This window comes from Tamandua tetradactyla, chromosome 3 (genome assembly GCF_023851605.1).
Source record: "Tamandua tetradactyla isolate mTamTet1 chromosome 3, mTamTet1.pri, whole genome shotgun sequence".
NCBI lineage: Eukaryota > Metazoa > Chordata > Mammalia > Pilosa > Myrmecophagidae > Tamandua > Tamandua tetradactyla.
This window is the reverse complement of record NC_135329.1, coordinates 110585644-110610579: the sequence shown is the minus strand read 5'-3', so window position 1 is coordinate 110610579 and position 24936 is coordinate 110585644. Positions and strand designations below refer to the sequence as shown.

General features: G+C 34.6%; 1 protein-coding gene across 1 annotated transcript in view; it reads left to right on the top strand.

The window, feature by feature from the left end:
• Positions 1 to 24936, top strand: part of LRP1B (LDL receptor related protein 1B) — a 1945542-nt gene that overhangs the window by 1236013 nt on the left and 684593 nt on the right. The window contains exons 19-20 of the mRNA XM_077153691.1: positions 7849 to 7929; positions 9035 to 9202. Coding sequence (XP_077009806.1) covers positions 7849 to 7929; positions 9035 to 9202 — 249 coding nt within the window. The remainder of the gene's footprint in view (positions 1 to 7848; positions 7930 to 9034; positions 9203 to 24936) is intronic.

Here is a 24936-nt window from a genome sequence, read left to right as displayed (position 1 = left end):
GCAATAATACCCTGTACTACCCTAGCATGGTATTTATCAGAGATTTATTGAAATCATTTATTTAGTTGTATCCCCAAAGTCTTCCCCACTGGATTCTGAGCTATCCAATTAAGGAGAAAGCTTACTATTTTATTCTCAGTGTTTATCAATATTTCATTCATTCATCCATTTATTCATTCTAGTTGATGTATCTCTAAGGCCTAGAACTCTATCTAGTATAAAATTTTCAATAAAAAATATTTTGAATGAATGCAACTTTTGAAGTAGTTTTCCCCTCTATTTTACAAATTAAGAACCTGGGGTCAGAGATGTTGAGTAACTGACAAGTAGACATTAACATATGATGAGGCCAAAATTTGAATCCAAGTTTACCTGCCTTCAAATCCCATGTTCTTCGAACTTGGCATTATGCATGATATATAAAAAGAGGCTTTTATGTAGTAATGATAAAAGAATAACAAAATGAAGAAAATTTGTGGTCATTGTTTGCATATGGTTTTCTCTGCAGTGGTTTTATTCTGTTGGAGCTTTTGAAGTCTGTCCTATATGAGTATCATCTCTCAGGAACCACAACTAGCATCAATATCTAGAAATGTTCTTTGTTCTTCTCAGATGATACAGTTCTATGATCTGTATAATGTTTTAAAAGGCACAATTTTCCATATCAAGTGTTAATTATATGCACTAGGGTAGGTTATGATTAAAATTTGAATTTAAATGGAAGACAGAGACCACAGAATGAATTATTGCATTTTTAATCTTTCCAAAATATTTTTTAAACTGTGATATTCTTTTAAAGGTATATCAGGATGGAGTAGTGAAAAAATAATTCCAAAATATTTTTTAAACTGTGATATTCTTTTAAAGGTATATCAGAATGGAGTAGTGAAAAAATAATGTATTTTTTAAAGAGTTAGACCGGTATTGAAATTTAAGCTCTGCCACTCGCTAGTTGTTTAAAGTGTCCTTGGGCAATTTAAAGTGTCTTCTGCAAGTTAGCAATAATAACTCTGAGGCTATTGTGAAAAAGCAGAGGTAATGTATCTATAGGGCTAACCTTCTGCCTAATACTCAATAAATATCAATAGGTAATATAATTATTATTCTTTTCTTCAGATTAAGGTAATGCTTTCCTAATTATACACCCCTACAATATTCTTACCTTGTCATTTACCTTAATTTGAATCTTCTATATATTATCCACATAATTAATATTAGAGGTCAGATTCATCTATCTAATATGTCAATTACTTGATCACAAACTATAACTACTGTATTTTGAGATGCCAATAATCAATTACAGGTTTTCTTAGGGTAAAAAGCTAGAGGAATAAGTAGGAAAGTTCCTAGGTTAGAAAAAAGATTTTGCGAAGACAGGAAACAAACATATTTGGTTCTGAGATCTATGTCACTGGGAAACATTTCTTTAAGCTTTGAATACTGGATAAACTTAAGCACCATATCAACCACGATTACCCTTGAGAGACAGAGAAAATTATAGCAATTTATATAATAGCATTCATATAATCTGGCAATAAATTTTAGGGGAAAGATATAATAGATAAATTGAGCATGCTACCTGCAACAATAGAAGATTTTTTAACAGTCTATTAATCTATATTAAATGTCTATGAGGTTGAAGTAACTACTGAGATAAAATATGGTTTTCTTTACCCTGCTGTAATTGTAGTGTGATAAAATATAAGGCACATTGGTTCATATTTTTTTTTTTTGCAGACAATCAGGTAATATTTTCAAGTGTCCTGTGAAGTGTGTCTCAAGGAAGAGCCAAAGTCAAAGGATATTTATATAAAATCAAGAAAGAAAAGATTATGTATAACATTTATTTGTCAAACATTCATATGGGTATTTTAACAGAGCAAGCATCTAGAATAAATAAGAATTTCAGATATTATTTTCACTTTTTAATTATCATTAATATAAAAGGATGGGGGAAAGTTGAATATTTTAAGTGGTTTTGTTTTATTTTATTTTCAGGGGAAAAATATATTGTAGTTAGATTTCATTTTTCCATCACCATCAGAGGTAAGAGACTAAGGAATTATGGATACAATATTTTCCTCTATTACTGAGAAATGAGTGGCCCTACATTTTATTTATTTATTTAATGAAACTGTTTCTAAAATGCATTGCACTTTTCGCTCCATTATTGAGTAGAGCAAGCCAAACGTAATTTTAGCATTTTTATTTTAGCTCTGTCATTTAGTTTTGAAAATCAGTTATTGTGCTTTATTAGGATACTATAATAGCTCCAGGAGTCATTCAGGTGCTGAACCCTATTTCTCACTACATTAAGTGTTTTTCAGAGTGCTGGGTATTTGTAGATGGTGTTTCTTCTGACTTCTTGATCTTCAGGATTTATATGTATCAAGAGTTCACATCACACATCAAGAATTTTAGATCAGAGAGGCTGAGTGATTTATCCAAGGCCACACTGCTGCATTGTGAAGGAAATAAGAATAAAGCAGTAGTCCATTTACTCTCTTGCATTTTCTCTTTCACTAAAGCCTTTGTTCTTAGTGATTTACCGTTTGCATTCTCCCAAGTTCCCTTTTTGTATAGGCAACACTTTGCATTTTGGTCCCATAAATTAAGGTAGACTACAAGATTGCCAAGATAAATTATTTAACTAACTTTTATGTTTAAAAAAATCAGATACAATATGCAATTGTTTAAGAACATATATGCATTAAATGTGCGTATGTGTGTATGTATATATATAATTCTATTGAGTGTGGGCAGAACTATGCTTATGCCTTTAGTTTTCTTAGACATTGAAATTGTTGAAGTTGCATTGACTTTTATATCCTTTTATTCATTCTGAGAATTTTTACCTTTCAGAAATTCATTCCAGATTCTTTTTTTAATGTTTTTTAGAGTTAGAATTTATGAGTTAGAAATGATCTTAATTGACAAGTTTCCCATACAATGAAGTATCTCCAAATTTCTGAAGTTTCCAGATGTTTGAGGTGATTTATTTTGCCTAGCAAAACTTGTGGCATTTGTTAACATGCTTTTAAGTTTATAGGAGAGAGATTACAAAATGTGAATCAACCTATTATAGATACAAAAGGATACATTGTTATTTTTTAATTGTATCTCATCATAGATCTACATTTTAATCAACATTTAATTGTTTACTCACTTGAACTATTACTTAAAAAAATGCTTTGTTTATCCTTGATTCATGTCTATAGCATCTTCTAAACATTAAACAACTATTATTTATCTAAGGAAGAAAGAACATTTTTGCAACATTCATGATGATTCTTGAAACATAAACACAAGTTTCCATTATCTTGTCAGGTAACAAAAGAAAACTCTCTTAGAAGTATTGATTAAATTATGCCTTGGGCATTTTCATTTTTCTTTCTAGTACTTTCTGTATGTCAAAATATTTGTTGAGTTGCTGCCTGGATAGCTTTTGATACAATCTTTTATCTCTAAACATCAATGATTATGTACTTTTTACTTCTTTCTTTGAATCATAATAATGTTCTCATCACATGTTCTTGTACTTTAAATGTTAAATTTATTCTAACAGTACCAGTACTTTGATAAAAGTCATGTCTTTAACTGGTTCTGTTAGAATAAATTTAACATTTTAAGTATAAGAAAGAAACTTTAAGAAAGATTTGTTTAGCTTATAATTATTTCCACTCAAATGCCTGAACCTCAGATGAACATACTCAAAGGTAGAGTCACACAAAAGAAATAGATTGAATCATATGGATATATCAGCTTGTATAAAATATATTGAGGTTAAAATATATTGAGTAGATGGAAATACTAATGGCCAATAACAGGGAGGCATAAGGGGTATGGTATGTATGAGTTTTTTTCTTTTTTCTTTTTATTTATTTTTCTGGAGTGATGTGAATGTTCTAAAAATGATCATGGTGATGAATATATTACTATGTGATAATATTGTGAGCCATTGATTGTACACCATGTACAGAATGTTTGTATGTTAAGAATGTTTATGTTTGTATGTTGCTTTGGTTTGATAAGAAAAAATAAATTTAAAAAAATTAGATTTTAAGAAGTAAAGAAGTAGGTAATCAGGAATACCATATCAACCAGATCTAATAGGAAGCCACCACTTCCCCTACATGTTCCTTGTGAATTAATATCAATCCATGTTGTCAACTTTGTCAGTTGCAAGTACTAAGGATGGCTGTCCCCTGAAGACTGTTCACTGGGTATCATCGCTTGTCACACTGGCTGACTCTTTTTCCCCAGCTCTGCTACATACCAGCGAGAATTCTTACAAAGCTCCTGCAAAGCTGACTCAGTGTTTCACCATTTTAAAAGTAGGGTGAATATTCTAGTCTAGTCCCTAATTTTAATTTAAAATATTACTTTAATTTAAAATATGAAATATATGTCTTTGACTCTATAGTAAACTACCTGACAAAGTTTAATTTGCTCCTATTTTACTATTAATTCCAGTTATTTATTATTTACCTAGAACTGTTTAAACATAAAAGTTTTCACTTACTAAATCATAATTTTTATAGGAAAAATACAGACCATTCTTGTAGGAATTATAGCAATGTCATTTAAAATTCTTATTTCCTTAAAACACCATTGCCAATGTGATTCATGGTGAAAGTACTACGAAAATGCTTAGGAACCTATTTTTTAATGGAACCACTAACTGAAATATTGTAATTTTCCTCAACTCTTAAAATAGAAATGGTCAGGAATAGGCCTAAAGTAATGCCTTTGAAATGATTAGTGAATCTTGATATGCTCTGCCCTATAAAATTCAGTTAAAAGCTGAAAGTAATATAGAATTTAAAGATAACATAATGAATTTTAAACTATTAAAATATCTAACATTATGCAATCATGAAGGAGTGGTTTATATGGATATAAACTGTGACCAAATGCTAAAATGATGGAAGCATCTAGAAAGAGGTATATTTCTTATGAATATAAAGAAGTGCCTCTTTACATAATGAGGCAATTTATAAGAAACAGTTAACCTTCAAGTTTAACATGGTTGGAGTAAAATAATAATTTAGGTACATTCATTGATGGTAAGTGAAAGAGAGATAGAAAAGTGGCAGTGTGAGAGAAAAGGTGGTAGAGGAAAAGTTAGAAGAACTGAATTATGAGACTTGCTTTTCATTACTAACATACATATAACCATAAGGAAAGCTTAAGTAAGTCTAATTTTTCTGAGTTTCATTTTTCTCAGGGCCAAATGATAGGACATAATCAGTGATCTTTTTTGGGGGGGGGGTAAAGCAGAGGAATACATTTTTGTTAATATTTCTCTTCAAATAAAATGGAACTAGAAACTCCCAAATTAAAAATCTGTGTAGTCTCTCTGGTGACATGGGAAATGATCTCCCAGGGATGAATCCAGCTCTGTCACTGTGGGATCAACAATTCCATCCTGACTAAAAGGGGGAAAAGAAATGTAACTAATGAAGTGTCAGTAGCAGAGAGAATTCATAAAGAGTTGAGAGGCTACACTGGAGGTTGCTCTTATGCAAGCTTCAATTAGACATTGCTACCTATCAAAACCTCCAAACCCCAACCAGGACCATTCCAGCCAATTCTAAAGAACACTTAGGGCAATATATAAGATTCTACAAGGGTTCCATGCAGTAGAGTAACATTTCAGAAACCTACAACCTCCAGATGGGTCCCTGGTCCAGATAAATCCTGAAACCTAGCCCACCCTCTCCAGAACATCAGACAGTTCCATCTCCCTATCCCATATTAGTGACAGACCCTTCCAAAATGAAAAATTTAGAACGGCCATAGCCCAAGCACCCCTAAAGAGGGGGATGGAGAGATCAAAGGTGATGGTGGAGTTATACAAAAAAGATAGGATTTAACAAATGAATATGAATGTTGAATCATTAAATTGATATCTCCTTTAGTCTCTAGTATCTTAGAGCAGCTAGAAGTAAAAATTAAAATTGTGAAATTGTAATGTCAAACTCTGAAATATGTTCTACAAAAATGAAGGTGCTGTGCTTAGAAATTTATTGCTTTTTCTTTTTTTGCATGTGTTATTTTTTCACAAAAAAGGAAAAAAATCGATTATGATGATTAAAAAAAATATTTAAGCTCTCTAACTTCCTATATCCTGGAGTAGCTAGAAGGAAAAATCTGAGAGGATTGTAGAGTAGCCCATGACAGACTCTTATCTGTCCTGTAACTACTTGTTGAAGAGTACTTTGAAAACCATTGCTCTTTCACTTCTTTGCTTTGTATATATGTTATACTATACAATAAAAAAGTTTAAAAAAATCTGTGTAGGGGTTGCAAGGGTACTTCAGTGATAGAATTCTTGCCTGCCATGCGGGAGACTTGGGTTTAATTCCTAACCTGTGCATGCCCCCCCCTGCCCCCACCAAACAGCAACAACAACAACAACCCAACAAATCATGCTGCAATAATGGGATAGTCACATGGAAAAAGAATGAATTGTGACCCCTGCCATACAGCATACAAAAAAAGAAATCTATGTAGATAGAGAGCTAGTTTATGTAGGGAGACACGGTAAGTTGATTGGGATGCAAGAGTTTGGGCAGCCAAGACAAGCCTCCTCAGTCACCATCTTTTCTCCATGTATCCTTGCTAACTTGAGATTATCAGGAGAATACAATTTGAAAATGTGTCCATCAAATATATTTTATGATTCTGCATCAGTTGTTACCACAAAATATCTTTGGTTCTAGCTGTCAGAGGTACAGTATTAAAGAAACTAACCACAAAACTATCCTACTATGCCAGTGAGCTGATGGAGTCAAAGTTTTTTTTCTGTATCTTCTATTTTTTTAAATATCTATTAAATGAGATCTTGCATTTGAGGATTTATTATTCTACTGATATTCTCCTAGGAGCTAAAGGGTATGGCATTGAGCAAATCATATAAACTCTAAATGAATTATTTTCACCACATATGTAATAAGAGTCAAACTTTCTCCTGAAAAATATTAGTGAGATATGTTCCAAATTCCATGAGTGAATTGTCTATTATAATTCTCTGATGACTATTACTTTTTTATCAGTCACTCTTGATTATTTGATCTTTATATGACATTAGCTTCTGAATTTACTAATTCTTCCCTGGCAAATTATCTTTTTTTTAAAATCTTTTTTATATGCTAATTCTATTTGTTTTTTAATCTTGGTTATCTAAAGTTAAGAAAGGAGGTCTTTTGATTTAATTGGGCAAATTTCCATTTGGAAATCTAGTTTCTTGCTGTTACTTTAAAGGTATTTTGTTTTATTTTGTTTTGTTTTTATAGACTCCAAATTCACACTTTGAAAGTCTTTGCAACTGTATGTTGCCAGCTAAACTGATTTTATTGAGTTTGTTTTCCTTTCAAGTTGTGATGTTGACATTTCTCAGAGGCATAATTAGATCTTGTTCTCCTACTTCAGCTCTCTGTGTTCAGAAAAGTCCCTTCTCTTTTAAAGCAAGTGCACATTCCTTTGCAACTTCAGTATGCAGAGCTCCCTTCCTCTGCTTGTCACTGGGTAGAGGTTGAGTCTGCTGATGTAGGGAATTGACATCTATTCATTTTTCCTGCAGGTAATGGTTGCAAACTGTCCTTCATCAAATGGTTCTCCTTGGCTTTCAATCCCTGGAAAGTTCTCTGTTAAAAGTTGATCAAGTTGTGTGTATCCTCTGTACTCAAGAAGTTGGAGTCCCTCTATTTGTTTCTCTAATGTCTCCTTGGTGACTTTTGTTAGGGGCAAGGGAGGAGTTGTGATCTCCTTAGCATATTAGATACAGAATATGGCAAGCAAATCAATACTATGTTTCCTAATTGGTTGTTTTTATGTCTTACACAGAATTTCCAACATGTGAGCCGCTAACACAATTTATATGCAAAAGTGGAAGATGCATTAGCAGTAAATGGCACTGCGACTCGGGCAAGTACCGAATGTTCACTATTCAGCACCGATTTGATAGGGGGCCTGGCTATCTTGACTGCCTTGTCTCCTTCAGGGCTAGTTTGTAAGAGAATCTCACAGTACCAAGTAAAACATCTAAGACAGGTGATGGGAGGGCAGCGGGCACTCAGTGGGGATTTGCATTAGAGGTAATGGAGCACTGTCAAAGCCTTGCTGGGCCATGATAGAGATTTGTGTCCAGGTATTATGCTATACATAGTCTAAGTGCACAAACATGAAGGGGACAATTGAGGAAATAACCTGGGTGTTCAGATTCCTCAAAGAATTTCTGTAAAATGCTTTGCAACCTAAGGATGGTATAGTTTATAAACTATTATGGAATTATCCAGATGGCCTTAATACTTTCACCTTCCCTTTCTAAATGTACAAATGATGATTTTTCTTATACCCAATAGCATTATTATGCTAAATTATGCCAAATAGAGATAAATGAATTATATATAAATCGATGCACTCACAGGCATTTATTTCAAAATCCCTTTTCACTTCACATTCCTCTACCTTCCCTCCTGCAACAGTTTTTAGTAAAGAATAGAAACCATTGCAAATGATCATGTATAGCAGTACACACATGGGAGCCACTGGGAGAGGGGTTCACAGTGGGTCCTCATTTTGGGGAGTGAGCACAAAGGGACTGAATTGACGAGATGACATTGAGACTGTAGATATTAAATAATACTTTTCCACAGTAGGGATATCCCTGCCGGTATCACTTCACGAAAGTTCTCCAATCACCCCAGTTACTAATTGTTTCATGCTCTAATAATGCATCCCTATGCATTAGCCGTGACTAAGTAATCTAGAGATTAAGTTTCTAATCCAAAGTCAAGGATTTTTCTTCTCTTCCTTTAGCAATTGATGCTAAGGCACAAGAGAAGGCGTATAAAGGTGAAAAGCACCCTCCCCTTGTTCATGGGAAGTTCTGATCCCTTGACTCATCGTTTCTTTTCAAAATCTAAGACAGAACTGCGTTCCCACCACAAGAGGTGTTGGATAGTTCGGAAGAGAACATTTCCCCGGGGCAGCGTTTTTCACGAGCGTTAATGTTGCTGCTTCATTCTAGACGACGACTGCGGGGACGGCAGCGACGAGGTGGGCTGTGCTCGCACCTGCTCTGACCGGCAGTTCAGGTGCTCCAGCGGCAGCTGCCTCCCCGGCCACTGGGCCTGCGACGGGGACAATGACTGCGGGGACTTCAGCGACGAGACTCCGGCCAACTGTTCCAAAGAAGGTCGGTGATTCTGTGAGTCCGCAAAACCTCGCTTTAAGATGACAGATAGTATTTTGAAGTTGTACAGAATGAACACTAAGTAAAAAAGAAATTGCTTATCGGGTGAAAGATACACATGTGGGACTGTGGAAAATAACTCGCTCGTTTTCCTTGCTTCCGCTCACTCTTGAATTTCCTGTCTGTGGTTTCTCACCTCAGTACCTTTTTATACCCTCATACTAGATGCTTTATTTACTGCTCTCTTAACTCCCTCCACCTTTGAAATTACTGAACCCCAAACCAAGCCCAAAAATGGAAAAACAAGTAAAAAAAAAAAAAAAAAGTAAAAGGCCGGTATAATTTTTTCCATTTATTTCCTACAAATGTTATTTCTTAAGGATTGAAATAATCCCATATTAAATGGTGCTATGTTCTAAATCGATTGACTTTCTGGGATGTAAGATAAGAGAGGAAGAAGATCAGCTCTCTGGCTCTTAACATATCCACAAGCAGCCTGAGCCTGTCGTTTACATTGGTCACTTTGCAGAAATTAATCAGCCATAAGCTATGTTAATAAATTAGAAATTATGTTGGAGATATCATAGGAAAAAACTGTTACCCAGTCAAACATTCAGTACAATCAGTACCATCTTTATGAGGAAGTTTTCCTTCTGGTAAGAGATTAAAAGTATTTATTATTCATTCTTTCATGTAGTCTACAAATATTAATTGAAGACCTGTCATGTACCAAGCGCCAGATTAGATGCAAGAAATTGATTTAAATGATGGACAATTAAAGTCCCTATCTTCAGTCAGTTTAAGAATCTAGCATGAAAACAACAATGAAATGATTTATTTAGTAGGGTGGAGAAGGGGGAACCACATACTAAGCAGTCATCAGAAGGAAGCATTTTCAAAGTGTTATCTAAGGAAATATGTTTGTTGTCTGAAAATATTTGACAACCGAGAAGGTAGAAAGTTTCTAAAATATCTTATCTCATCTTTGATGTGGGTTCCTTTTATTCTCTCTCTCTCTCTCTCATAAACGCTGGGAAAAGTGTCTATTCAAGAAATTAACTATAAAATACCAGATTCTTAAAGAAAAACCCTGACTTTGTCCTGAATTCCCTAAGTGATTTTTCAGAGACTTTTTTTATTTTGTTTTTACCAGGATGGACTGGATTATAAGAGTCATAATGATAATCCGAATAAGGTCAAACAGTGACCCATGAGCCACAGCAATGAAGCATGAGGCCTCGTGGTCACTGGTCTTGAGATGATTCATGTCTTTCCCTGACAGTGGACATAGTAGCTATAATGAAAACAGAAAATGAGGAAAAAAATATTATGACAATGCCTTATAAGATTTAATGTGGGCATATTTGAATTCAATTTTGTTTCAAAATTGGGAAAGGAATGAATTATACATAAAGCTACTATTGAACGTTATGTGTCTCTATTCTTTGCATCCTATATGGTGAGGGTCACGTTACATTCTGTTTTCCATTTGACTATCCTGTTTTGCAGTACCATTTGTTGATTTTTTTTTTTTTTTGGCAGTGGAGGACGAGGGGAAATGCATGGGCTAGGAATCAAACCCAGTCTCCCTCACGGTAGGGGAGAACTCTACTACTGAACTACCCATGCACCTCCTATATATCTCTTTTATTCTTCATTATGCAGTGGGTTATCTGTTGTAACTTTCTTTCCTGTAATTGTCCTATGTCATCCTCCCTTTCTTTATCTTTCTCTCTATCTCATTCTCGTGTCTTCTCTCTCAGTTTAGTTGCTTCAGTTGTTTACATGAGCTAAAACATTTTTCTTTTCATTAACCCCGACGTGGGGGGGAGAAATGTTTATGACAATTTTTTTCCCCTTTTCTTTTTTTACATATTTGAGACAGTCATCTGGGGTCTGTTTGATATTTCGTTATTAAATAACATTTTTTATATAAAATTGCATTTTTACCTCCTCACAGATGTCTTTTTAGGCTGCTCATGGGGTGTGCATCTGTGGCCTCCTGGCACTGCTCCATAATATGCTGTGAAAGATAAATTGCCCCAAATTAATTTATTTCCATTCTCAGAAATGAGAGCCCATCCCTCTCTTCTGTGTGTATTTTTTACTAAGTTAAAACGATCATTGCACATTGAGAAGTTTTGAAGACATTGTTGCAGCCTCATGAGTATCGAAAGTAAGTAGCTTACCCCATCTGAGGCTCCCTAGGTAGATTTTCTGTTTTGGATACTAGAAACAGTGACCATTTAATGTTAATGCCTTCCTTCTTAGAACATCTCACTTTCACTCATCTATCACTGCAAAAGGATAGACTGTCAAGGTGAATGCCATGTATTTCTTAGATGATTATGGCAAAATATAAAAGAAACGACCCAGATAATCTTTGCAGTTCTAGGACATGTTTCAAGCAAAAACCGAGAACTTCCTGAACTAATTTATATTTATCAGATCATGAATTGTGCTAGGGTTCTGTAATCAAGCATTCTACTCATGAACACTTAAGTTGAGGGAATGTAACCTTCTGGTATGTCTCTGGTGAAAGACAATTCACATCTAAAGATAATTTAAATATATTTATTATATATGATTGCCATGCATGTCGTACAATAACCACGACACATAGAATTGTTAAAGCTGTTCAGGAAAGTCATTTGCACTTGGCAGTTCTGTGAGGCCATTACCAAGTTAAAGTAGAAATGTGATGCAATTAGTCATGTAATTCAGTCCCAAAACATGCTGTGGAAGAAAGATCTGGGGATTCTGGCTTGAACTTTAAGACTGGCTGTCAAAACTGATAAAATCCACTATATAATTGCTCAGCACTTTGCTTTACCCTGCCTGGGTAGGCTGAGCATATGGTGCAGTTCCTCTCAACTCAGTTTCCAAATGTATAGAGATACTCTTGAATGAACTTTTAATAGTAAAGGAGTAGGACAAAACAGGAAACGGAAAGTTCCACATGGAATCACCATTTCAGAAAATTTCTGATTGTAATTTCATTTTACCCTATATCAGAAAGACATTTCAAAAAAATTCCATACAAATGATCATTTTTTTAAATAATCAATATGATTAACACAATATATGAATGGGTAGTCCCCACTTAGATTAATGGATACCTATTTTCTTAACATATACCACATTTTCCTTTTCTTTTAATGTGTGCTATTCTTTCCACCCACTTCCATACTTCTTTATTAGATGGAAAAGAAACAATACCTTTCAGAAAAATGCTGTTTTCTTCAAGTCACCAATACACGTAGCTACACACACACACACACAACAACAACAACAACAACTAATGTGGGATAGAAATTAACTCCTTCTCTTTTTTTTTCAATACTGTGTCTTAATAATTTTGCTCCAGTTCTTTTGTTCTGGATCCTTTGATTGGTACATATTGTTATAGTGAAACTTTAAAAAATCTATTCAATGAACAGTTTTCCTAGTGGAAAACTAAGTGAGACTGAACTCTCACTACAGCAGCAGCATTTTCTACAAATAGAATTTGGTATAAAGGAGAGTTTCTCCAGAGCCTCAGACATAACCATTTAAGTACTGAAATTTCTCATAAAGGTGGTTTTCCCTATAAAGATGTTAAGACTAAAGCAAAATCCATACCTCACTGTTTTCTTACAAGCCCTTTAACTCTCTGGCTGGAATAATAGAATAAGAACAATCTAGACATATGCCATATCTATAAAATACCGAATACGTGGTATTAATCTTATGTCACTGTTGACAGTTTTATTCATCTGAATTATGTAAACTTTCATTCTTATCTTCTTTTTGGTAATAGTCTCAACCATATTTCACCAAAGGAATAAAGCATTTCTAAAATAGACATATGCAAATTGTTCTATATTTTTAGACAGCTATTCCTACATGTCAGTTTCCATTCAGAAATTGCTGTAAAAAGTTATACCAAAGAATTTCTGCAGAGACCTGATGAAAAAGAGAACAGGTTTTCCCTAGAATAGAATTTGCCTATGGTTTCTCCTAAATACAACTTAAAAATTTCTCAAATATTTGACATTTTCTTTACTTCAAAGTGGCATCTGACCCTGATTTTTGGCCATTGCTCTTTAATGCCTTCTGTTTGGCTGTCTGAAAAGGGGATATTTACTGCCTGTTCCACTAAGCAAATAAACTGGGTGATGCTGGAACATATGTGATCCCTTATTTACATTGCAAATACAAATTAAATGCAAATTTAAAATTAAGTAAGTATTGACCTTCAATTTTGATTTATTATGAATAGTCTTTAACAAGTTCCCAAATCCATTAAGCAGTTAAGTGTATAACAGTATTAATATGTATGATCGCATGTGCTCATATTCTTCTGTTTTAACTGGTTTTCTTTGCTTCTGCTTTGAAAACTTCTACTTTCTTTGTCCTCATTCATTCATTCATTCATTTATGATTCATTCAATTATTCATAGAATAATTTATCTTATCTTTATATTTCCACGATCAAGGGTGATATGTGATGCACAATGGATTCTCAATATGTAGTTGAGTAAAAGAGTGTACTTCTTGACCACAACATTTGAGTTTACACTCAGAAACCATCTCTTATTTGTTCTGTCTCATATATCTAGTAGCTTTTTCTGTTTCCTAGCCCTGCCCTCCCAGATCCAGGAATTTACTTTCGTGATGATATGCGATACTAGGTGTACTTTCCTACTCATTCACATATCCTTCATACAATGTAATTTGCTTACATTTGTCCAGTAAATGCTTGCAATTTCAGCTCAGCATCCAATAGAACAAAGCAGATAAGGATACTTACCTTATATTTTGTTATTTTTATTTATTTATGTGTGAATCTTTACTACCCAATAGACAGTAAACAGGAAAACTATTAATCTTTTTGTAGCTATTACCAAACTATTATGTAACAGTAAGTGCCCAGTGACAAGATTCTGTTAGTAATATTATAGGGAATGAAAAGGAAATTAACATATATTGGTGATGCAATGATTGCCAGGCACTTTACGTGTGTTATTTCATTTATTTCCCACAATAAGTATTACTCAGAAAGGTCAAGATACTTGCCCAGGATTACACTGCTAGATTTCCAAACCAGCATCGTCTGCTCTTTATTCCTACATTCAGCATTTTGGTTCTGCAGCTATGGAGTATAATCAAACTCTTTTTTGTCCTAACTTTCTATGAATTAACTTAATTACTCCCTTTCTTTCAATTGTGTACTCAATTTCACTTAAAAATGAGAAATAAAGACCTTTCTACTTTCTATAGGTCAATGTAATAAAATTTAACAAAAGGCATTAGAAGGGCCTGGGCCACTATATTGAATAATTACCATAAATCTCTTGTCTTTTTGTTGTTGTTTCTATTTTCCTTTCCCTCTCACATTCCATCTTAATACATTGGAATTCTGGAATTTTGTTATTGGAATGTCTGAGGGCATTCCCACGTAATTTCTTCAGTCACCCAAAGAATATGTTTGTCTGTCTTCCCCTGAAAATGAGGAAGTTGGAAGAAAATCAAAAGATCATTTAGTTCAGGTCTTTTATTATACAGATGAGGAGAAGGACTCAGCTAGATAAAATTCTATCCTAAAGTGTGTGTAATAATATATCCCTCCTGTGTCGGAGGTGATGACTCTGCGACCTTTGAACCCATAAGACAATTGCAGGACAGATTTTGGATTCAAATGATGATACAAAATCCTCTGCGGAAAATCTAGGGATTGCAGAACGTACTACCAATCCAAAAGAGACTAAGATCTTACCAGGGGTGTCTGAACCCACAAAGAACAGTGTAGGTATCAAAACTTAATTCGCAGCTGAAGATTTAGGTCACATATTTAGAGAAGGAGAGAATGGACATTAAAGCCAAGATCTTTTGACTTCTGTTCTCTATTGTATGCCATCGTAGCTGAACCACCAGGGTTTTATCAGAGTATTTGATCCTTATCACATAGAAAAGAAGACACCACTGCCAGACTCTGTCATCTGTTCAGTTTTACTTCCACAGAAATGTCCTGAAAATACTTTCAATTCATTTTGACCAAAGCAAATGGAATCTGGTATTAGTTCTTCATTACTGAATTTTATTGAGAATTAAGAATTGGCTTTGAATATGGGTAAATTAGCAAGTTATGTTATAGACTCCCCTGACTCATCCAGCCTTCTGTATTAAAGTTTGTTGCTCTTCCTCTTTTAATGAAAAGCATATATTATTTCCTGATAAATGCAATGAAAAGAAAATTTAAATTCCTTTCTCTTTTAGAGAAGTATAATATCTGTTTTCAATGAAATTACAAATTGTCTGTCTTAACTTTATTCTCTAACAAATTGATTTACCTTTCTTGTAAAGTGTCAATACTGAGATATCAAAACATGGTTAATTATTAATGGATTTTATCCATAGGAAGCCTCTTTTTCTTTTCCTGCACAAAATATCTCTTTAAAGGTCATTTTAAATTTAATACTGCAAACAACTGTTACATTAAGAACAAAGGAAGCTCAAGGCTTTTGAATCAATTAATAACAAAGCCTGTTTTGAGCATCAACAATGTTCCTAGTTATGTGCTTATAAGGAAAATTTAAAGAGATCAGATAAGTTCAAAGTAGAGAGAAAGAAATGTTTAAAAAATGTCTTAAAAATTGGAAAAAAGAAGCCAATTATCATCATTTTTACTTGACAGGAAATTAGGAATGACCCATGCTTTTATTTATAGATAAATTTAGCTTTGTATTAAGAGGATAATTATGTACCTTAAGGCTAAGCTGCAACATCTCTCATGATACTTAACTATAATTAAAGGCTTAAATCAATACGTAATGAAAATATTTCATTTTAATGAAGATCCTTGGACTGTTGTCCTGTTCTGTTAGCAAAGGTGCGAGGTAATGTCGAGTGAATTGATTTCCATAGTCTTTAAATTCTGGCTCTTTCATTGTCAGATTGTGGTTATTGAGCGGTGAAATGGTAGGACTTCAAGAATTCAGTAGCAAAACAAAAAGAAACAAAGGACGTGAATAATCTACCAAATAATTCATTCATTTCTCCATAACTGAGTAGTGGCCATACATTTGTGAGAATACAGAAATAAGCAACTTTGCCTTTCTCTGTGAAAATAGTTGTATTTGACTTCGTTCAGAACCTTCATTATTTGTTTCCGTACTTATGTGAAGCTTCAACTGAATTTATACATAGATATTATATTCCTGTACTGTAATCTCCAGATTAATTCACTTTTTGTAAGGGCATTTATTTGAGTTCTGAGTTGGTTTTTCTCAATGCTTGGGCTTCCAAAGAAAATGTATCATTATCTGCATCTAAAACCTTTCTACAATTAACTTTAGTGCTTAAAACCATCCACCTAAACTACTCTAGCTCCTTGTCATGGAACATTATGAGAACCTTTCAGCACAGTATAATTTGCTGCTGTTGTTGATATGTATATATTCTAATGAGAGGTTCTGTGAATTTAGACAGAATTTGGAACAGTTAGAACAGGGATAGATGAAAAATTTTCTCTTAAAATGTCAGGTAGTGAGTATTTCAGGCTCTATGGGCTATCCTGTGTGCCACAACTATCATCTCTGCTATGATAGTATGAGAGATGCCATAGGAAATATGTGAATAAACGAGGGTGACTGTGTTCCGATAAAACGTTATTTACAAAACAGGCAATGGGCTGGCACTGGTCAACAGGTTGTAAGTTGCTGACCTCTGATTTAAAACACAAGTAGAGACATTTTAAAGGAACTACAGTCCTTTATGCCTATACAATACAACATTTTAATATTACCTGTTCAGTTTTATGTAGGTACTGAAGGAGTTTATCATTCCCATGATGCATTAGATTCTAATTGAAATATTTAGGATGGAGTTCCAGATATTCAAATGTAAGATTTTAATGAAAAAAAAAGTTTTCTTTGTTTTAGCTATATTTGATTTCAATAATACTTTAACTTATAAAGGTGATGTGTAATACCCTTCACTAAATTCTTTGAGAGTATGTGTATATATGTATTTTTAACACTAAAACTAATTGAATTATGCTTAGGTATCCACACATACTTTTCTATTCCTTTCTATTAGCCTTTTCTAACTAATCCAGATAATAAAAATAGAAAGATCTACACCTGGTCTCTTTCTTATCATTAAATTTACCATTAAATCCCAGGCACTTAAGTGGATTGATGATCCCACCTGACTCCTTATCATGATCAGCCTCAGTACGGATTACATATGGGGGCAAAAGGAGTTTGTTAGAATAAAAGGCCCAGGAAGTATATGAGTGAGGTAGGAGGGAGGAAAGGGAGGTGAAAAAAATATACCAAGAGACATGGCACATCTAGTTGACTGCAGGCAGTTGGCAAGGTGCAATGGCATAGGAACAAGTTGATTTAAGAGACAGAATGCAGGCTTGGCTTCATTAGTAGTTCACAGCAGACACCATAGCACTATCAGACAGGCAGCATCCCCTGGGGAATCTGTCCCACATTTCATGGAGAGGAGCACTGCAATGTATCCCCATCAACATCAACACAGGCTCCTTTCAGTCAGCTCAAGAGCTAGAAGGTAGTTATTAACAAACACTGGTATCACTGGGTGATGTCTAGAAGCCAGGGACTGACTCACTTCCTCTGGGGGATATTAAGGCTAACCTCAGGCAGGAGCAGCAAAGGTTACCTTCACACTGCTGGAGATAAGTCAGCTTCTCAGTAGTTTTAGAGATAGCAAAGAATGTCTATGAATCTGGAGCCACAGCTGTCATAGGTGCAGAAATTAATTCTTAGTGATTCATGGAAAAGCCAGGAATAGAGCAGAGACTATGGTGGTTATAGCAAATGCACACATTTTACTGTACACTTGCAATATATATATATACCACTTTTTGCTTTTCAAAGCACTTAAGGTTTAAACTCCATTAAAACAATGAAAAAAGAAAATAATCCCAGATTTGTCTCACAATTTAAACAATCCACTTTATTTGCAACACTATTATTGACTATTATCTCAGGGTACGTTAATATTTTTATGAACCAAAAAATATATCCTATCTAAAAAAGTTGTAGGGTACATATAATTTTGGCCATCCTGATTTCCACTCTTTAACTTGAGAAGAAAGAAAAAATCTTTTCTCTCTTTGTATAGTTTCTAGTCTTCTAACTACAAATATTTAGTCAGAGTGAATTCATTTAAATACTGGGATAAATTTCACCATTGGTTGCCACACTTCCTCCAGGGCTCTGCATTTATGTATGTTAGATTTCCCAAAATGTGCACTTGCTTTAAATAGCTGCAGGGAAAAAAAAAAAAAAACACAATGAAATTGCATTAGTTAAAGCATAACCAGCATAAGAAACATGAAAACATAACAGTAAAACAGCACGAGCCTAAACATGTAAACATAGTCATCATTACAACAACGCTCCACTGGGACAAGCCATATACTGAGGACGGATGGTGTGCCAAGCCCTGAAACTGAGGGCTCTAGGGGACCACACAGGCCTGAAGCTCAGTTGGAAGGGTCATCACAGGTGCCTCAGAGGAACACAGCTCTCCATCCAGGAGAAAATCAACAACTGTTAGCCGAAGCCGATTTCATTTGACAAGAAGTTAAAAGGAAATAAAATGCCAGGACTTTTCTCTGTGTTTACTGGCAGAAGAGAACAGCATTTCTAAACATCAAAACCCGAACTAACAGAGATTCGGAAATAGATTTGATTTGGAGCACCTTTGGTTTATTGTGAAGGAAAGAAGGAACATAAAATACCATGAGTGTGCATTCATTCCTGTGCATAACGATTTATGCAAACTGATGTTTGAAGCAGTGAAATATATAGAGAGATATAAACCACTGTACATTTAAAGAATCTTAGAGAGGGCAGACCATGGTGGCTCAGCAGGCAGAGTTCTTGCCTGATATGCCAGAGACCCGAGTTCGATTCCGGGTGCGTGCCCATGCAAACAAACAAAAAAAAAAATTAAAGAATCTTGGAGATGTATTCCTCCCCCCCCCCTTTCTGTTTAATTTCTACGGTGCTCCCAAAGTGAGCTATCTAAACTGCAAATCTGATGCTATCATAACCAAGGTGAAAGTCTTCCTGTGGCTCCCAATTGCCTTTAGGATTAAATTCGGACCATTTTAGCATAGTATGTAAGGCACTTCAAGGTCTAGGCCTCTTTAGCTCTCTTTTTCACTTCCTCCAATCATGCAGTGCATTGAATTTTATAAATGCTGCTGGTTTTTCTCAGAATATTTTTTATCTCCTTCCACTCTCCCCTCTGCCTGACTCTTAATCATGACTCAGAACTCTCTTCTTATTTTGTTTTAAGAATGCCTCATCTGAAATCCCCAAGTCCAGGTTAGACTTCCCCTCTGAGTGCTCTCATGGCACTCTTTCCTCTTCCAGCACTTGTGACTTGACTTTGTAACTGCCTACATTACCTACTTACCTGTATACCTACTAGTTTATGCTCTTTTCAAAGGCAGAAACTATGCCTTTCATTTTTTACCTTGACTCCAACAGAAACTTATTTATCTGGGTCCTTACTTCCACTCAAGCCCCATAATATCCATTTTTCTTACAACAGCAGTGAAATCCTTTAAAAATGTAGTTTAAATTGCATCATTATCATGCCACTGCTTCCAAATTCCCAATAAGTAACATCTGGTGAGCCTATCTTACCACATTATTGTTAAAGCCCTAAAAGTTCCAAGCCCTGCTTGCCTCTCAGATTTCATTTCATAGCCCACTTCTCTTCCCTCCTTTCTTTTTCTGGACAAACTAAAGCTGTTTTCTGCTTTAAGCCCTTTGCACTTGCTGTTCCCTCTACTTACAAATCTCTTACCATAACTTTTTCATGGCTAGTTCTTTTCCAGACATTCTGGCTTCATCTCAAATATCACTTTCTCAGAGCCTTCTCTAATCACCCTTTTTAAGATGTGCCTAATACCCAAGTCATTCTTTGTGACAGTCATTGATGCTGTTCAGTCTATACTTTCATTTCTCCCCTTACTGGGAACATGGGTAGATTATATTTCCTGAGACCTTTGTGTTGACTGGGATTGATATGACAGGGCTCCCCGCAGGGTGACTAGTTCCGGCTAATTAATTGTGATCCAAAGTGATGCATGTTCCTTCCAGGCCTGATGTGAGACCCTCGCGATCTCTCCATTTACTTTCATCTGGCAAGTACTAACATTCAAGGTAGCCGCTTATCCGTAATTTGTGTCCCTGATGACCCCAAGGAGGACAGCACAACCACCGATCCACAATGGACATGTAACAGGAGATGTAAATAAATCTTCTCTTGTATAAGCTCCAGAGATTTTAAGCTTGTTTATTATCACAGCATTACTAGTCTACTTTGCTACATTCTCTATAAATTTACTCTAATCCATTTTCTTCAAGACATTGTCTAGTTTACTTGCATAATTATAATTTAATGACTACATGCTTCCTTCTACCTTCATGTCAGCTCTAGGGAAATATCCTCGGTTTTGAGGAACCAGGTCAATATATCACTCCCTGGAATCAGCAAGCTACCCAGGAGCTGGGGCTGAGGACCTCACTGCTGCCTGCAGCAAGCCTGGGGGGTGGAGGATGGCAGCTGCTGATGAAGAGTGAAATTCCCTAGTGAAAGTGTGAAATGTATCAGTCTCTCCTTGTTGTTCTTCTTCAATGCCAGGCAGTGTTCTACTAGACTTTGGAGTTTCAGAATAGTCGATTCAGACAGTTCATGCCTGTTTAATTGCTAGAGCTTCCGACTCTGCCATCTTCCCACAACCTTCTCTCCATTCTTAAATTCATAAGACCTTCTATGAGAAAAGCCTTACGAGAAGTAATAATGATAGGGTGGTATGGAAAAACCGAATATAAAGCTTAATTGTGTAAAAATAAAAAGAAAATAAAAGCTTAATTGTGTAGCTTCAAATTTTATCCTTGCAGCTTATCATGCATATGGTTTTATGCAGATTGATTAATAATTTCCATTTCTGTAGTATAATTATGTTAGCTTCATATAGGATTTTAAAAGTCTATATGCAAACTTCTAAATAAACGATTTTGTTTATTTTTAATCAAAATCAAAAGGAGAATATAGCGATCTTTTTTTCCATTGGGCTTTAAACCAATCCACCATAATCGACATGAAGTATAAGCAAAACAGAATACTATATGAGATTCATATGCATGCAAGACAAACAGAATGAGAGATAAATATGTATTCAGGAAAAAGTGAGATTGGTCTTGGAATTTTTCAGAGTCAAGGAAATGTGTCAACAAAAAGTGTCAGGCATAATTTCTGAGATTTTATAAATCTCATAATGCCTACCCATGAGTTCCCTAGTCTACAAACTCCAGAATAAGAGACCATGTGTTAGAGAATTGTTCTTTTTTTTAATAAAAGAAACTGGATATTCAAGAAATGATGGCACACCATGCAGGCCTCAGGTATTTGGACAATTTAAATGAAAACATGGTCATCAGACCCAATCAAACAATTTATATCAGCAATATGATGACAAAATTAAAAAAGAAGAATTGAAGAGATCCCTGTATGCCCTGTTTTCTCGGTTTGACCATGCGGTAGATATTGTAGCTTTAAGGACTATGAAGATGAGGGGGTAGGTCTTCCTTATATTTAAGGAACTGAGCTCATCCACAAATGCCTTGAGACAGTCCCAAGGATTTCCATTGTATGGTAATCCAATTAAACAGATTCTGATATAATATGTAAAATGTGTGGCACATTTGCTGAACAGAAAATAGAAAAGAAAAGAAAAAAGCCAAAACTGTGGAACAGACTGCAACAACTGCAAACAAAAAGTTTGGTCTAGGAACTCCAAATTCAACTAATGCCCAAGGAAATGCAGCATCAAATCCTCAGGTTCCTGATTAGCCTCCAAATTTTATTTTATTCTTTAATAACTTACCAGAGGAGACTAACAAACTGATGTTATCTGTGCTGTTTAATCAGTTCCCTGGTTTCAAGGAAGTCTGTCTGGTACCTGGAAGACATGGCACTGCTTTTGTTAAATTTGAAAAGGATGGACAGACTGGTGCTTACAAGGATTTAAGATCCCATGCCATGAAAAAATAACATTTGGGATAGTCTTCTTTAAAGGACTTGGTTTTATTTATAGTGTTTGTTTATGTAACATTTAGGGCAGGACATAGTGAGAGCAAAATTTTTGTGGACTTAAAAATTAGCCAGTCTTTTTTCAACCTTAGTGAGCTATGAATACCAAGATCTTATTTTTTACAATAAACTTTTATTCGTATTTTATAAAAATAAATGATGGGCATTAGTAAGGGAAACATAGAAAGACAATCAAGGTAGGGGAATGTAATATAAATACAGACTGGGGGCAAACGGGAATGGCATGTGTGACAATTATTAAGAAGATTATTGTTTCAACATTCAGATTTGAATGTTTGTAGTGGTATACTGTATTTCCTTCTCTACACTATATTCCAATTTTTAAATGGTTGTTATCTGGTTGTTTGTGGCCCCTAATCAGATACTTTGTCAGCCAGTAGAGGTTTAGACAAATGCAACTAAGAAGAAAAACACAAGTTAAAAGGCCTAGGGAATTATCATATTTGTCTTTTAATTTATAAGATGAATGTTTATTTAGGATAAGAAAGCAAATTAGCAGATTCACTTATGAAACACAAATAGATAAGCCAAACAATCTGAAGCAAAGAAAATGCAAATGGAATAATAGAAATAAAAACAATAATAGCTGAAAAACAGCCTAGTTTCCCTTCATAAAATCTGCTTTGATCTTGGTGATCAGAATTTATTCCCAGCTGTAAACAGCAAGGAACTCAAAGCTAACACACTAGGGTTCTAGATCTGAAATTGTCGTAGTTCTGTGTCTGTTATGGTGCTTTCTTGGGCAAGTTCTTAATAATTTTTTCTCTTTAATTTTATAATCTGCAAAATTAGAGGTTTTGTTTTATAGTTTGTTCCAGGTTTATGAGACCAAAGGCTTATTTAAAAATACAACATTCTCCCAGATTCCTAAGTGGATAGAAATTGCGTTCTTTTCCATGGTGCTCATCTTCCCATCTGACTCTCCCTTGGTTTCAAGAGCAGCCACGCTCTACTTATCTCTTGATTCCCAACCCCGCCCCCTCCCCAGAGAAGCATGTCTTAACTAGATCTGAAGCAAATCTCCTTTTGGAAGTCATTGGATTAGGTTAATCTATTTAGATTTCTGAACTAACATACTTTTCTCCTCGAGAATTTCCCTTTCTGCCATTGAGTTAATGGTTGAGACACTTCATTTTTTAAAAGAAACAGACTTGAAATAAAATGCAAAATATGTTGAGAAGAGTCAAACCATCTCGCATTAATTGGTTGTACATGGGGATTCCTTCGATTATTATTGACATTTTTTAGGCATCAGTGTTCCTCGAGAAATATAAAACAGTGGAGAGAAATGGAAATATGGAATAGAATTTGAGATATACTCTTCATTTTTTAATTAATAGAATATTTCTCAAATTACATAACTCAATGTAAATTATATTCTTTTCCCTCAAAATTTCCTTGCACATCACTAGTGTTTAGTGATCCACTTCAGTGTTTAGTCTGATCCACTTCAGAAGTAATGTAAGCTAGTACCTTGAAAAATTAAAGCGAGATAAATTTATAAAAGGAAGGACTTAAAGAAAAATAGAATAAAGATTAATAATGTAAAATAAAGCAGAAAATGAGATTGATCCAAACAAATTCATATTAAGAATTTGGCTCTAGTTCTAAAACATTATTACAAAGAGGGAAATACAATCAGTTTCAGGATTGAAAAATATCCAAAAAATAAGGATTTATAAAGAAAAAAACAAACTTCTGCAAAGAGAGTAAAATTAGTATTAACATTGAGACAAGAGAGAAATAAATTTTTCCTATAGTTTTTTCATAAGAAAAAGTCAAAAAAGAGAAAAAATGTAGTTAGCATTTATCCCACCAAAGGAAAAAATCTACGAAGGAAAAAAAAATAATAAAAATGGCTATCTTAGTCTCTTTTCTTTAACTTTTTCCATTTTAGGATAACTTCATGATAAAGATCAAACCAGTAATATAAATGTTATGTAGAAGGGAAAGGGGGGGATTAGAACTGGGGTGCTAACATAACAGTCCCCATGTATAATATTCAAGGTTAAAATGATTTCAACCCAGCCCCATAGAAAGCAGGTAGTAGTTAATACCAGTATGGCAGCTCAACAATCTTCCTACTTTTCAAAGAATTGGAAAATACAGATTTTTATGGGAACGCTTTGATATTTAAAAGTCCAATAGTGTGTTTGCAAAATTAAAAATACCAAAGGGACAGACTCAACATAGGAACTGCCAATTTGCAACTCCTATTTTAGAGAATGTAGACAAATCAATAAGCTATGCCTTCCATTCTTTAAGAAGTATTTGGAATCACTGAGTAGAAATTATCTTGAATGCGACTTTCATTTGTTATAGAGTGAGTTTACAACAAAGGTTGCAAAATTCAGCTGACTTAAGGTTTGTTTTGTTTTAATTTCAAGGAAAGTTAAACAGTAGGGAAGAAAAGCCAAAGGACATTTCACTGCTCCATGAAAGTTGGCCTCCTTCCTCACCATAGAATTATATAGCTAGGGAGTCTTGGAAGCCCATTTGCTTTGTCTCCTTTCTTCTTTTCTGAACACTAAAATAAAATAAGATTGTCAAGTCATCTTCAAAAGAGCCTAGGTTTGAAGACTTCA